This window comes from Cygnus olor, chromosome 4, assembly GCF_009769625.2.
Source record: "Cygnus olor isolate bCygOlo1 chromosome 4, bCygOlo1.pri.v2, whole genome shotgun sequence".
In the NCBI taxonomy this organism is placed as follows: domain Eukaryota; kingdom Metazoa; phylum Chordata; class Aves; order Anseriformes; family Anatidae; genus Cygnus; species Cygnus olor.
In genome coordinates this window covers 36,087,982-36,103,264 of record NC_049172.1, presented here as the reverse complement: position 1 = coordinate 36,103,264, position 15,283 = coordinate 36,087,982, and the positions used below count along the sequence as shown (strand labels likewise).

General features: G+C 42.2%; 1 protein-coding gene and 1 long non-coding RNA gene across 4 annotated transcripts in view; one reads left to right on the top strand and one right to left on the bottom strand.

Annotated features, from left to right (window-relative positions):
* Positions 1-68: 68 nt before the first annotated feature.
* On the bottom strand, positions 69-9,631 carry LOC121069001. 2 transcript variants are annotated; one of them, XR_005819191.1, is made up of 3 exons: positions 9,581-9,631; positions 7,438-7,568; positions 69-3,712 (listed from the first exon to the last, which is right to left on the bottom strand). It is a non-coding gene; the product is annotated as an uncharacterized LOC121069001 (long non-coding RNA). The 2 variants fall into 2 exon arrangements; XR_005819190.1 differs by lacking the exon at positions 9,581-9,631 and adding an exon at positions 8,296-8,917.
* Positions 9,151-15,283, top strand: part of SMARCA5 (SWI/SNF related, matrix associated, actin dependent regulator of chromatin, subfamily a, member 5) — a 24,112-nt gene continuing 17,979 nt past the window's right edge. Inside the window, exons 1-3 of one of the 2 annotated variants that reach the window (XM_040554605.1) lie at positions 9,151-9,527; positions 11,575-11,649; positions 14,478-14,644. In XM_040554605.1, coding sequence (XP_040410539.1) covers positions 9,372-9,527; positions 11,575-11,649; positions 14,478-14,644 — 398 coding nt within the window. In that variant the 5' untranslated portion in view covers positions 9,151-9,371. Of the gene's footprint in view, positions 9,528-9,899; positions 10,472-11,574; positions 11,650-14,477; positions 14,645-15,283 lie in introns of those variants that run through there. The other variant, XM_040554607.1, reaches the window with a different exon arrangement.

The window sequence follows — 15,283 nt, the reverse complement described above, 5'->3', positions numbered from 1 at the left end:
ATGATCTTAGAATATTTCAAAGCTGTAGTTTATTTTCTCAGCGAACAAACAAATCTTGGGGAGAAAGTTTGGAAGGGCTGCTAATCCTTCACACATCCCTAACCCCTCCTTCCTTGAAACATTTACTGACTACACAACTACATGTGTCTATATATAAAGTATATATATTTACAACTGGTTTTTTTGTAGTTGAGCACTGACACTTTAAATATCAAAGAGTATTTTTCAGATGTTTTGAGCATCTCTGGTAGTGAAGTATAAATGCCTGAAAAAATCAGTTTCCTAGGCTGGCCTCTCTTCTTGAGCTAGTGACACAAAGTGGTTTTGCTCTGTTTGCTGACATCAGTACTTGGTTTACAGATTATGCTTATTTTTTCTTCATTTTAAATTTGACAGTGTTCATAGCATTATTATGATTGATAATAAACTCTATTTTGAGGCTCTTTTCCTTGTTAAGGCAAATAAGTTTTCAGCCCGTATAGGTAGTAGAATACAAAGTAGTCATCTAGAACTTTTCTTTAGTTTATTAGATTTCTTAGCTGTTTTCTCCCCTTAATTGAAGTGTTTTTTCTACTTCCATGTTGACCAAAGAATGCTCAGAATCAGAGACATGATACTAAGTTTGATATTTCACCTAGAAAGCTAGAGTGGGACTTTGTGTTGCAGGTTTGTCAGAGCTCTGGAAATTCCTAAGAATGTGAATATTACATTAAGAATGAGTTCTAAAATTGTAAGTGGTAGAAAGAAAGCTAGGCTGTTGTTAGATGTGCAATTTTCAATTACCAGCTCCCAGAGAACACTCTGGTAACAGGGATGGATGCTGATGGAAACTCCAGTAGAGATCAGTGCAGAAGCAGTTTTTCAAGTGTTCCTTTTCAAACAGGTAAGGTCTTGTTTCACTAAAACACTGTTTTCATTTGTAAATAGTTTTAACTGCTGTGTCATAGATGAGTAATTTTAAACTGCAAATGTGTGTAAATCTTGCTCACAAAAATCAGAAGAAAAACTTAGTGCCTTGTACAGTAAGATCAACTATGAAAATGTTTTGGCATCCCCTTACCTTACGATCTGAGCAATTGCTTTCCTGGTAAGTACTGCTGGCCACACTTACATACTGACTTAATCATTATAGCCTCATAAAGCGCAGGTGCAGAAACAGCTGTTATGTTCTGCTAGAAATATGTGAAGTGACCTTGAAAAAGATGACAATATAAACATGACTGTTAGTCTTTTATTTTTTTTTTGAGATTTTTATTTATATGAAAGAAAAATCTTGCAATCCATTCATGTATGGTAGTTGACGTAGTGCCACACACAGGTCATGCAGACAAATTACAGTCTTGCCATTTTAATTACGTAATTTAGAATTCATTGCTCCATATAGCTAAATGGGGAGAGATGAGCAGCTCTTTAGCTTTCAAATTCCATTATGAGCTAAGCAAGATCTTTATCACAATGACATTTAAGCTTAGTTATTAATGATTGCAGCTATCAATTTATATATATATATATATATATATATATTATAGTCTTGCAAAACTACTTTGGAAACTTACCAGCCCTGAATGAACCCTCCATTCCCTCCTTAACCATTGAGGTTTGTATCATAAAGAGCCAGAGGATATACATATTTTTTCAAGAAAAAGCTTTTGCTGTGCAATGTCAGTGTATTTTAGAAAGCAGTAATACCATGTAACGTTTGGATTTTTTTTACGCTTACAACTCTTAAGAAGCAGAGTGCTGTCCACAGGCAGACTTAAATTTGGAGACTATCCTCTATATTTCTTGTATTTGGTTGGGGTTTCTGTGTATTGCACCAAACACTTCTTGATGTTCGTTTCCTCTTGTCTTACTACATGTAAATACTAAGGTGATCCATGACAACAAAAACGAGTGCTTGTCCAGCAATTAGTGTAATAAATGTTCCACAAAAATGTGGCAATTTGCTGTGGATGAACTGAAGACCAAGATGTGATTCTTTTTGTTAAACTTCTATTTTAACTTAACAAGGTATAGTTAAGTCTAGTTCTCAGCCTCATGAAGTACAGAGTGGGACAAAACGAGAACGTACTCGATATACTTATGAACATGTCTTTGGCATTAAAAGTTTCCCAGTGTATGTTTAAGGTTTAGCATCCTTGGTAGTAATTTTCAGTAACAAAAATGGGAGAATAGGTACTGGATGCTTAACTAGTTGAGAGGCTTGATGTCTTATCAGAACAATCCAGCTGTTTAATGCCAGTGGATTTCATTTCACAATTTTTTTAAATGAAAATTCCTATATTTTAGAGGATTTGAGAAGGTTGATGTTTGCTTTGACTTCTTTTTACAAGAAACAAATTACCTGAAATGTAGAGATACGTAACCTGTGGTGCCCATGCATAAATTAAGAAACACTAAAAGCACCAAACACTTCAGTAAAATTGACTTTCAATGGAAGCATCTCACTATGATGCAGAATTTAGTAAGACAAAAGAAATTTTCTCCTGTTTTTAAACCGTGAGGCACATGGCAGTGCCTTTAATTCTGTGTTAATTTTTTTAATACTTTTTGTTTTCATTTCTTAATTTAGAAGTATTTTAGCCCACTGTGTTAAAATGGAATAGAAATAATCCCATGCAGTTTAGAACATAAAATACCAAAGTTGTTAAAATGAGATACTCAGTTTTCTTTCAGTTATAAAATCAATATTTGTACTAATCCATGTTTGAATATTCTTACAGGATTCATGACTGATCCCAAGCCTTTTCCTAGCAAGGTGGATCTGCAATAAAACAAGAAGAAAATGCGTGTCACGTGAATTTTGAGAAAAGCCAATAAGAATTTGAGTCCTATTACAAGATTTGATTAAATGCTGTTTGAAGTTCTCTTCAGCTGTTGTTGGGTGTTAGTGTATGTGGGACTTGCGCAGTGTGCCCAGATGACCTGATTTGTGTTTTGGAAGGTGGTATGGAAATCCAGTCTTACGAAGATATTTAAAAGGTGTAATACTACCTAGTAAAACCATTCTTAGCATTACTTTTGGAATTGACTGAGCACTTTCAAGTATGAAATAAAGTGCTTTTGACTGAGGAAAAAATAAAAGGCTTATAGTAGGACAACTTGATATTTTATTCAAGTTTAGCTGTTGTCATTTCATTGCAGGAGAGTTGAGCTGTTCTTGAATTAGCTGTAACTAGCTAGTGACTAGCAGTGTAACCTAGCAGTGCAGAGCCCAGTGCGTGCCCAAGAAACAACAATTAAGGAATGCTGCAGGTAAAGTACATATTTCTATTTTAAAATCCCATTTACAGACAATAGGTTCCTATTTGCATCATTGTTAGTGAATGTGAATAAATGCAGCTGAAAGTTGCCTTTACTACTTTTTCTTAATCAGCTCACCAGAATGGGAGAAAATATAATTACTACCTTATTTTTGATCAGTTCCTATCAGATTGTAAGTTATATAAGACATGGTATTTGTAGGCTGTTTTCAGGGAATAGACTTAGAAGAAGTAATCAGTACTTGTTTTTGTGCAGTTGTGTTGTGGATTTACATGCACACATTATGCAGGTTAATTGAAGTGGTTTAGGATTTTTTCCCCTTACCTGTCAGCAGTGAAAGATTCTAGCCAGGGAGTTGTGGAAATGCCTCGGACTGGCCTGCTGGAGTACCTCAGCTTGTGTCTGGAGTTAATTGCATCCGAATGGTGTTTCAGCCCTCTGCTGATGTCTTCATAGTAACACAGATAAATCATATTGTACTTATTTATTAAATTAATTGTAGTTGAGGCCAGAAGGTTAAAACAAATGATATTCAGTGATCTGTAGTTAGGCCTGGAGCAGCATTTTTGAAAAGTATTGAGTGTAATAGGGTTGCAAGTTCCCCAGGCACATAAACCCACTCTGTGATCTTTTGAGGAGCAGATGTCGATAGTCACAGAATCACAGAATTGTAGGGGTTGGAAGGGACCTCGAGAGATCATCGAGTCCAACCCCCTGCCAAAGCAGGTTCCCTAGAGCAGGTTGCCCAGGTAGGCGTCCAGACGGGCCTTGAATATCTCCAGAGGAGGAGACTCTACAACCTCCCTGGGCAGCCTGTTCCAGTGCTCCGTCACCCTCACTGTGAAGAAGTTCTTTTGCATACTGGTGTGGAACTTCCTGTGATCCATTTTGTGGCCATTGCCCCTTGTCCTGTCCCCACAAACCACTGAAAAGAGGTTGGCCAAACCCCTCTGTCTCCCACACTTAAGAAAATTGTAAATGTTAATAAGATCCCCTCTCAGTCTTCTTTTCTCAAGCCTGAACAGACCCAGGTCTGTCAGCCTTTCCTCATAAAATAGCCGGGTACTGGTGATACGGTCTGATCACTAATAACGATATTGCACTTTCGCAGTGATAGAAGGTCCATGACAATTTCAAGTAATACTGAATAATGAAATTATGGATGAATTAGTGTTAAAAGCTTCATTGAGAAGTAAATCACGTATTCAGAAGCCTTTGGGTCTCTGACACTATTTCATTATCCTGTTAGGGTTAGCAAAAAATACTCATATGATGTTGCCAGTTCTATACAGCCGCAAGACTGATTTTTAGTTCAGTCAGTGCCTGTTGATGTAGTAATTGACTTTTGTGAGGGAGCAGCTCTGCTTACATTGTCTTGTTCTCATTGCCATCCCATTTGGTGAGAAGTGAACTTCAGGACTGTGAGAAAACATTGTCTGTGAAGAAGTTGACCACTGGCAGGGATGAGAATCTGAAGCTTTGAAGAAGGAAGGATGTGTATTCATAATGAATTATGTGTATGAGCATATTATGTTATTTCGTGTTATTTTTATATGTAAAAATATATAATTGTGTATTTTGTTTGAGCGTTTTTAGTCACAGTGGCTTCCAAAAAATAAAAGCATTATCTATTGTGGGTTTCTTCTGTGAGAGTCCTACTTGTTACAGGATCTCCTTTCTTTGAGGATTACTATAACAAGTATCAACAGTTGTCACTTTTTATGGGTAAATTTAACTGACCAAAGGTCTTGCTCTAAATCCGACACAAGCAGAGACTGACGTGCTCTGTGGATGTACGTTACAGCCTAAGCACTGGATGAACTCAGCGCCATTTGTTTTCTATGAAACACAGTGTTAGCATGGTTACTGTGTAATTTGAATAACTTCAATGTCATCTTCCTAGTAAAGGCTACGTGGATAGATATTTATACACTTAAGTGGTAAATACTTAAACTTTGTTTCCATTGCATTAAGGAATCTATCGAAATTAATGTATGGTATTTTTTGTGTATGTTTTTTTTACAGTGAAAGTCAATGCATCATCAGTTATGATGCAGCTGCACCTCTGTTATTGGGCAGAATCTAACATCTAACTTCTTTTGTGTAGCATTTTACTTCTGCATTTTAAACTATACTTAAACCAAAAACAACTAATAACTTAATGCAAACCAGATTCTTTCCCTTTTCCTAGCTTCTTGAATTCAAATGGCCTGCATGTGTCTGATCTTGTGACCACAAACAGTTCTGTTTCATTCCTTTCCTTTTCCAAACTTTGAGAAGATTTAGTGTTTAATGCATGTGCAGCAACGCCTATTAACATAATTGCTGCACAGCTAATGGCATCATTTTGAGTTGCTCTTGTGGTGTTTTCATTTAAATTTAACAAGAAGTCATCTCAAGAATATTAGTTATGATTACACAACTGAGCAACAAAATTGAAAGATGTCACCCGAGAGATTTGACAAAAATCTGTAATTAAAGTGCTCTTTACTAACTTTATAAGCAAGTTAATAATTAGTTGTCTCTACAGTTTGGTACTGGCTGAGGGAGAATTTTTATGCCTTATTGTGTATTTGAGCACGTTGGTGTTTAACACATCAGTAACCTCTGTCATGAGCTTCTTTATGTTCCTGGTTGCTTTTAATTTAAGGTCTCCATTTTTGGGCTTTGTATGGACTGTTATGATTTTGTGCATTTATGAACATATGTTAACTTTGGAGGTCATTGTTTCTTTTTGTTCTTGCTTGGTCTTCTACGCTTTTAGAGCTTTTAGAAATTTCAAACCTTTGGATTTATTTTTTTATTATGCCTGCCTTCTGTACTTCTTCGAAGTCTAATAGTTTGCTTTATTTTTGTCTGTAGTTCAGCCTTTTCTTCTGACCATGAGATTTTGTAACTGTCTTGGTTTTGGCTGGGATAGAGTTAGTTTTCTTCCTAGTAGCTGTTAAGGTTCTGTGTTTTGGATTTAGGATGAGAATAACGCTGATAGCGCACACAGTTTCAGTTGCTGCAGAGCAATGCTTACTCAGAGCCAAGGACTTTCGTGCTTTTCATACTGCCCTGCCAGCATGGAGACTGGGGGGTGCACCAGGAGCTGGGAGGGGACAGAACCAGGACAGCTGGCTCAAGTGGATGGCAGGGATGTCCCTTGGCTTATGATGCCATGCTCAGCAATACAGCAGGGGGGAGTTGGCAAGGGAGGCTGCCATTGCTTGGGGACTGACTGGGCATCTGTCACCTGGCGGTGAGCAATAGTTTTGTTCATCATTTGCTTTTTTTTCTGTCACTTGTCTTTTTCTTATTAAGCTGTCTTTTCCTCAACCCATGAGTTCTTGTGCTTACACCTTTTCCGATTCTATCCCCCATCTTGCTGTAGGGAAGGGCATGATTCAACAGCTGTGTGGTGTTTAGCTGCCTGCTGGGTTAAGCCATAACTGTAACTCCTACTGCTGCTTCACAGCATGGCTCTCTTTGCTTGGAAATAGTTTGTCTAAAATTCAGATTTAAGAGTTGACTCCTAGTGATATTGCACTCTTGCAGTGATACAGCGTCCATGACAACTTAATGTCAGTAATATTGAATAATGAAATTATGGATGAATTAGAGGTAAGTGTTTTTTTTTTGTGGTGTACTAAATCATATTCAGAAGCCTTTGGATATATGAAAGTATTTCACTGTTATCCTATTAGGGTTATCAAAAAATACTCATACAATGTTGCAATGTCTGTGCAGCTTCAAGACTGATTTTTATTTCTTGCCTCTGCAGAGAGGAAAAAAAATACAAAGATTTTCTGGTTTTATTGTGGAATTCAGGTTGTGGCTAGGATTTTTTTTTTCAATATTTCACTGTATTTGAACAAAATACTTGAGGCTGGTACTTTATTCAATGTTAACTCTGATATTTAAGCAAAAAGTGTTGTTCCTTTATCATAAAGGTAGAGTTTCTTGAAAGTGAGGAAAATGGAGAAGCTAAAGCAGTAGCCAGGAAGAGAGAAGAAGCAAGTCTGAAGAGGAAAGATATATTAATCTTTTCTGAGGCCCAAAAGTATCTCAGCACCTCTCACTGACTTGCTGGGTGGCCAAGATTCAATGAGGTTTGAATGGAGATAGTAGGAAAAGGGAGAAAAATACTAACAATTCTCTCTCCTCTCCTACCAACCTTTATGATCTTACCTGGCAATTTTACACTGACAAATGATGGTGAAGGTGCTGAAACATCACCCTCTTCCCAAATACGTGATTACTTCCTGAATGCTCCACTTTTCTTCACCAGGGATCTTCCATGTGTGGTTTTGAGTGCTTTTCTGGGGAAACAGAAGAGTGAAAAATCAGGAAGGGGAGAATCCTGCTTCCTAGCCTCACCTACTGCCCACACGATGCAGATAGTACTGCGTCATCAGAAGCAGCTCTAGAAGAGGAGAGGAGAAGGGGCAGGAGCTAAGGCAGAGCAGATTAAAACTGGAGACAAGTCAGATGGTGGATAAGTCAGTAAACTTAGTGTCATTTGCTACTGCTTATATTGAGAAGTTAAAGCTGTCTCACTGAATGTAGAGAAGAACCTTCAGCAAAGCCCTGGGACTGGATTTTCATCTATGATGAGAAATCATAACAAACAGTGGCTAAACATGTCAGGAAATTTGGTACTAGTTGAGAAATCCTGTTCTAGGAAAACTGAAAATTTCTGAGAAGTTACTACTACTCTTCTGAGTAGTTAGGGAGAAATGAATTGACACAATTGTTTGGAAATGTCAAAGCAAACTATTTTAACTTCAAAAAAATGTTAAAGTCTCTGAAAAAAAAAAGAAAAGAAAAATGAATTGTAATAATCATAGCAGTGATTTCTCTTACTATCTGCATTGTTAGCCCCCCCTCCGTCTGGGACATGCAGCTTTGCAAACCAGCAGCCTATGCTCAGGGGATGTCCCTCCATTAACACTGCTTGTTAATGCAGGTGCATCCACAGCTGAACACTTTCTACTTTTAATTGCAGAGCAGTTCAGCTGGAGTACCCAGTATCTAGCTGTACTGTACCTACGAACAAAAGGTGAGGGAGCTTCAGCCTGGCTTGGGTTGGCTCCTTTGGACTCAGCCTCTGTCAGCAGTTGGAGTACACCAGTGGCGCTCATAAAATTCTCCTTCCCAGTCCAGCTTCACCAGGTTCGTGCAGTCTCACTTTCTCCTGTGGTACCTGTCAGGGTGAGTGGGGTGGCTGTGGGAGCGTGTGCCTCAGCTGTGTCAAGGTAACAAAGGCTGGTGTAGAGCAGCTCCCTTGTCTAATACAGCAGGGATATGCAGCACATGAGGGTTTTAGGACAGCAGCTGGCACTAGGCTTTATTCCATTGTCTAATTAAACAATACCCCCAACCTTTGTCTGGATCCTAGGTTCCCCAGATACTATTTTATGGGTTGGCAGGAGATGAGAGAGAAGGGGGTGTGAGGGGTTAGCTCTGCCACCTGTTTCAGTGACTAATCAACTCCTTTTACTCCAGCTGGAGCTGCCTGCAAAAAAAAAAAACAACACACTTATTGTGTTCGGTCTGGTATCATACTCATGTTTTCTTGCCTTTACTTCTGGAAAAGGGTATGGAACTATCCCTTACGCTCCGTGCTCTTGCCCTGGGGGCAGTGTGGTAACGTTAATTGTGAGTGTTAAAAGTGCGCGCTGCCCCACTTCATGACGGATAACACCCCCCCCCCCCCACGCGCATGCGGCGCGGCCGTTAACTGCCCCAACGCTCGGGCGGGCGCGCGAGGCCGCCCCGCCCCTCCGGCGGCCGTTGCGCGCTCCCCACAGCGCCCCCCCCTTCCCGCGGGGCCGTAGCGCCGCCACTCAGCGGCTGGGAGGAGGAGGAAGGAGGCGGAGGAGGGACCGCGCCTGGCCGCGCTCGCTCCCGCGGCGGCCGGGCTCTCGCGAGAGCGGGGAGCCGGCTCGGTTCCTGGTTGGTGGGAGCCCGCCGAGAAAGCCGGGGCGGCAGCGGGGACGGGCCTCCGCCGGCGGCCGCGCACCGGGCTCCGCGCCGCCGACCCCCGCCGCCAGGCCGCCCCCGGCCCCGCTGCGCGCAGCCAGGCACTCACCCAGCCACCCGGCCCCGTACGCCCCAGGATCATGTCCGCCGGGCAGCAGGGGCCAACGCCGCCGCAACCGGACGAGCCGCCCGCGCCGCCGCCGCAGCCGCCCGCCCCGCCGGGCACCGCCAGCAGCGAGGCCGCGGGGACGGCTCCCCCCGCCGCCGGCCCGGCCGGAGGCGACGCCGCGATGGAGGTCAGGCGCGCTCCGCCCGCGGCCCCCCCCCCTCCCCCCAGCGCGCCGCGCACCTTGCCGGGGCGGCGGCAGGTGCCCGCCACGAGGCCGGCGGGGCGGCCCCGGGCCGCGTGGGGCCGCGGCAGACAATGGAGGGGCGGGCGGGGCGGGCGCGGCGCCGCCGGGACCGGGGCCCTCGGGGGCCGCCCTCTGCCCCCCGGAACGCTCCGCGCCCGGCCGGGCCGCACCGCACCGCGCGGGGCCGTGGGGCCGTGTTCCTCCGCCGCGCCGCGTGTGTGAGGGGAGGCGGGGGGCGACGGGGCTCGGGTCGTTACTTTTCCGTTTTTTTGTTTTTTGGCAACAGGTGCTTATTCCAGAAATTTCAGGGGGTTTGAACGTGTGCCTGGAGATGGTAATTTTATCGCAGCTTTGTTCCTGCGGTGATAGGAGGAAACTGGTCGGTCCTGCTCGCGGTGCTCTGAGTCACGCCGCGCAGTCCGGCCCCCCCGGTCTGAACGCGTTTGCGAGCGCCGTGTTTTTGGGATGAGCGAGTAGCCAGAGCACTGTGGGTAATAGGTGCTGCTTGAACCTGTGCAAGGCTTCTTTCGCTGCTTGCAAAGTCAGTGCCTCTCCACACAGGGAGCGGATAACCTTACAGACAGATAAGTGCCTAAGTACTTTCCCGATAGACCCAGTCACCTCAGGAGATCAGTTTTCTTACTCTCCAGCAAAATCGCAAGGCTTCGCTGTGTTTATTGCACGTGAGGAGGTAAGACGGCGTGCTGCTGCATTGCTGTGCTTCACCCGGCAAGTGTGTCAGGAGAAACGGGAGCGTTGTACACGAATTCAAACAGCCCTAACCCCGTGCTCCCTGGTAGATGGGAGTAGTATATGATGGTAGTATCAGCCAAGTCCAGCAGGAGATGAGCAAGAAGATCTGGTGTAAGGCTAGAAGACCTTTAGCTGTAGTTTTTCATACTCTGCTCTTTAATTTTGACTTTTGAATGAGACGTCTGTTAGGTTGCTTCTGTTGCCACAGGCTTTACCTGCCAGAGTTATGTGAGGAGACGCCCGCCCACAAACATCCCGTGTTTTGCCTTCCTTTGTTTCACATTGTTTCTTATTTTCACATTCCTTGGGTCTGTGTTGGCTAGGAAAGACTTAATTTAGCTCTTACTTTGCTCAGCTACACAGCTGATTATTAATAATTTTGAGGATATCTCATATGTTTCCATTTCTTAGCCTTTCAAGGGTTGTTTTGTGATGTACTGTCTTAGCATGATGTAGCAGAGAAGGGTTGTCCTGTTGGGTTTGATTTTAAGAACAGAAGGTGAAATTACACATGGGGGACGATGGGGGAAGAATTAACCTAATAAGGGGAGATGAGAACAAAATAAACCCAATCTGAAAGAACAGTTGAAGGCAGTATGGCAAGGACTTGGCAGGAAGGGGGGATGAGGGAGGACTGCCCCCTCCCGCCTGCCTGCTTTTCTGTTACGAACAGTAGTGTTGGTGATAACAACAATTATGTGATTTAGTAAACCAAACGGGAGAAATACAGTTTCTCTTAAATTCCTACTCTGCTTCCAGGACAGAACTACAGTCCAGGTTTTTTATTTAGATTAATTCCCTTGATACAGAACGGTGAGGAATTGGGGTAACCTGGAAAAGGAAAAAAACTTGAAACGACTCTTGCTTCAGGACTGGTTCTTTCCCGGTGCTCTCCAGAGTCAGCTTTAGAAGGTTTGGGCTCAGCACCCTTGAAGTGGCGCACTGAGCTTCTGGACAACAGCTGGCTCTCTCATCCACCTTGATGTGATGCTTTAATGGTGGAGCTAAATTAGATTATAGAGAGCTAGCTCTGTCCGTCACCCTGTGGCAGGGATCTTTGATCCATCTCCAGGTAATTTTACAGTAAGTAATAGAGGGCTGACTATATCAAAGCAGCGAAAGATGCATGTGCCATCTGATGTGGATAGAGGGTAATTTGCAGGGAGCTTATACTCTTCTACATGGCTATATTCTCCTCTTCAGATAATAAGTTCTTTCTAATTCTTTTTCATCTCAGGAATCTTTTGATGATGCGTCACCAGGAAAACAAAAAGAAATCCAGGAAGCAGATCCTACATACGAAGAGAAAATGGTATGTAACACTTGGGAACACGTACAGTTATCCAGTGTTCAGGCCTTGCTTATGGTAGACTTAGTGTTCTGCTCTTTTGAAGTCTCATAACTGGCTTTATAAGACTTTGTCTAGTCATTCAAAAATAAAATTTAAGTAATTTGAAACAAATAAACAGAAACAACGTATAGACCCTTTTCATTTTTAGCATTTTGTTCTCTCTTTCTTCTGTGTTTCCACTGTGGTATTCTGTGGGAACAACTGTTAACGTGTTTTGCTGTTCCTAGGAAGTCTAGTCTGAGCAGCTTTGAAGTGCTCTATGTTTAGAAGAATCGTATAATGGGAAGTATTCAAATTTCAGTGGAAAAAAAAAAATGAAAAAAATTGTAATGTTGCTTTTGAAGTTGGCTGCAGAGTTGTCCTGCAGACGAGGAGGGTAATGAAGATTTGGGTATTCACTGTCTCAAAAGAAGAAAGATTCTCTAGGAAAGCATCCGTTAGTTTCTAAATGGCTGCTACCTTACTTTCTGAACGTATGGAATCAGTTGAAGTCTAGGATCTTTTTTATATCGCTACCGAATACAGGAAAATAATTCCAAAATAATTATTTTTGAACTGCAGGATTAGTAGTCCTTTGTAGGAAAAGCGTAAGGCTTAAGGCTTTGAGTAGACACTGTATACTATAATGCACTATAATGTACACTGTACACTATAGAAATATACTCTGGCAGGGGGACTTCATAATAAGCAAGTTCTTTCAAGCAGTACAGTGCATGGTGCAAAGTAGAAAGCTTTCAAAAGCTGTTTCACAGGAGGCTGAGAAAATGTGTGCTGTAAAGTACAAGTGCTAACTGTAAGCCTTGTTAAACTTTTCAGCGCTTTCATTTTGTCAAGACTGAAAGGGATCATGTTAGCTTTTCTGAAGTTTAATTTGTTCATCATGAAGCTCTAGTTAAGACTGCTCAAGCATGAAGATGGCTAATTCTGTGCTTCACGTGTTAGATAAGAGAAAACATACTTTATTTCCTTATTTTTTAGCTTTTATGGTATCCAGAGAATAGGAGATGGAGTCACCCGCTCCTCACCACTCCATCACATTTCCTTGCTCTGTTCTTTCTGTTTTTCCTTTCTTCCTGTTCATAGTTCCAGTGTCTGTGACTGCATGTGGAATTTCTTCATAGTAAAGTGAAACTGATTCTTATAATTTGCTGCTTCCTGTGTTTCTTCTTACCACTGAAAATAACCCAGTCTTCTGCTGATTTCTTTGTGCTACTTCCTAGAAGAAGGTGAACTTGGATTTGTCTCCTGTAGTCTCTAAATAGGCACAATTACAAGAAAGATTGTATTTTATTGTCAAAATAGTCAGAAGATGCACTGCAAAAGAAAACAGGGAAAGTTTCTCTGTCTCTGTTGGTATGAGGATAGCTCAAGGTTGCGTAGTACAGCCTGTTCTTGTCTGTGTCCTATCTAAAAGATACAGACAATGTTTGTTAGTCTCTTAAAGGAATATCCTGAAGTGCATTGAAAATGGGTTGTGGCGTGTGTGTGCAGTGCCAAAACCTACGGAAAGTTCCCTGCTAACGTTTTTGAACAAGGAAACTTGTGCAACGCAGTTTGTATTTCTTATCTTTTGTACAGCCGGTGAAAAGTACTTACAAATAAGGATTAGTGATGTGGATAGTAATAAGGTCTTACCTAGTTTAAATGTCAGAAGCTGTTAGGAAGCAAACCAAAACAATCTTTGAGGGATAGACAGGAAAGCTGCAATTTGGGGGCTGTGGATTGTAGCTGTGTTAATCAAGCTTGAACTATGGCTAGAGTCAGTCAGACTCTTGTGGTATGTACGGGGTTTGCTGCTTTCTTGGTCTCCTCTCACCCGTCTTTCATGCCGAGTAGGATCTGCTTAAAGAGGAGAATACTCACAGGTCTGGCATTGCCCTTGCAGAAGTCTGGAACATATGTTCCTTTTTACTAAGAAAACTGACTTCCTGTAACTGTGCAAGTTGCTAAATACCAGGTTATGTTGTGGCAGCTGGCAGAATGTCAGGGTGGTCGCTTGTAAACTTGGAGCTGTCTTCTGAAGTTCCTGTAAGCTCAGGATACTTGCAGTGGCGCTGGGAAGGTGTGTTGATTCCAAACGGAACCTGTCTCAAAGGAGCTAAACTTTTGGATATTGTCTCCTGTAATCTTTTTTGTGCAGCGCAAATGGCAACTCGTATCAAAGGGTGCACTCTAAGTCCAGCTTAGGCTGAGAATATCTAACAGCTCTTTGCCACTAAAATAGTTTTTCTGGCTTCAAGCTATGGGCTCTTCTGCTGTCCACCACGCCTTTCATGCCAGCCCTTTTGCTTATCTGACACCTCAGCGATATGGTTTATTTCACTAAGCAGTCGGGACACTCCTGTGGAAGAAAAGAGAATAGTTGTTGCCAGGTGGGCAAGAGGAACAAGCTCATTGATGAATCCTGTGCATCCCGGGTGGGAGTCAATTTCTGGGAATGGGACCATCATTTTTGATAGGAGAAGGTTGTTAAAGGGACTCTGCTGCCTTGTTTAGTGACACTTGGGCAACCTTTGTGCCCAACTCAGATGTCAGTCTTAATGCAGATCTGTCTTGAAACTTTGATCTTACTCTTTAGCAGTGGTTAGCTTTGACCCAATGAAAGAATACAGAATCTGTCAGCTCCAGTTACATTGTTGATGTTAATCATCTTTTTTTTGCTGTTGTAGGTATGTATGTGAAGGGATGTGAATCTGCATTGTTTAAAAAGCATTTGTTAGCTTTGTCTTTTAAACGAATGCATATTGTAATGTCTCACACTTGTTCCACTTAATTTCCCTTGTCAACAGCAAACAGACAGAGCAAACAGATTTGAGTATCTGTTGAAGCAGACTGAGCTGTTTGCTCACTTCATTCAGCCTGCTGCTCAGAAAACTCCAACTTCACCTTTGAAAATGAAACCAGGACGTCCACGAATAAAGAAGGATGAGAAACAGAATTTACTGTCAGTTGGCGAGTGAGTGATGACATGTAGGCCACCTTGTACTGTAATTAAGGATTTTATTGTACTTTAGAAGCGTAAGTTAAACTTGCTAGCCTTTTGTCCTGTTTGGGTGTGTGTTTTACACTGTACAATTGTGTTTTTTTCAACTGCCCACTTGTAAGTGGAAGGTTGTCTAAGAAGTCTAGGAGTTAGAAGAATTTTGTGATGGTGGTAAAGCACTATCACAATTAAAAGTATTCCAGCACGAAGAAAAGCGGGGGCAGAAAAGTAGAGCATTCATGGCTGTAAGTTGTAAGAGTTCACGGAGAACATAATGCATCTTACAGGCACCTTGAAAATCCTAAGTCAAGATATTTGGATTGCCTTCATTGCAGCTTGTATGTCTGCACTATTTCTGGAACTTCTGGCAGATGTTGCAGAGCTCTTAAACACAGCGTCATTCCCTGTCCTGTAGTTAAAGGCCGGGACTGATGCACCCTGACTGTGTGGTTTATCCCTATCTGGTCACACTGCTCTAACATTTGAGCCTCCAATGTGAGCCAGAATGTAGTGGACACCTTACCATTAAGAAGCTACTGGTTCTAAAAAGTCAAAAAGCATTTCAATTCATGAGCCTAACTTTAGAGGTCTTTTAAAGAAAACTGCAAGAAG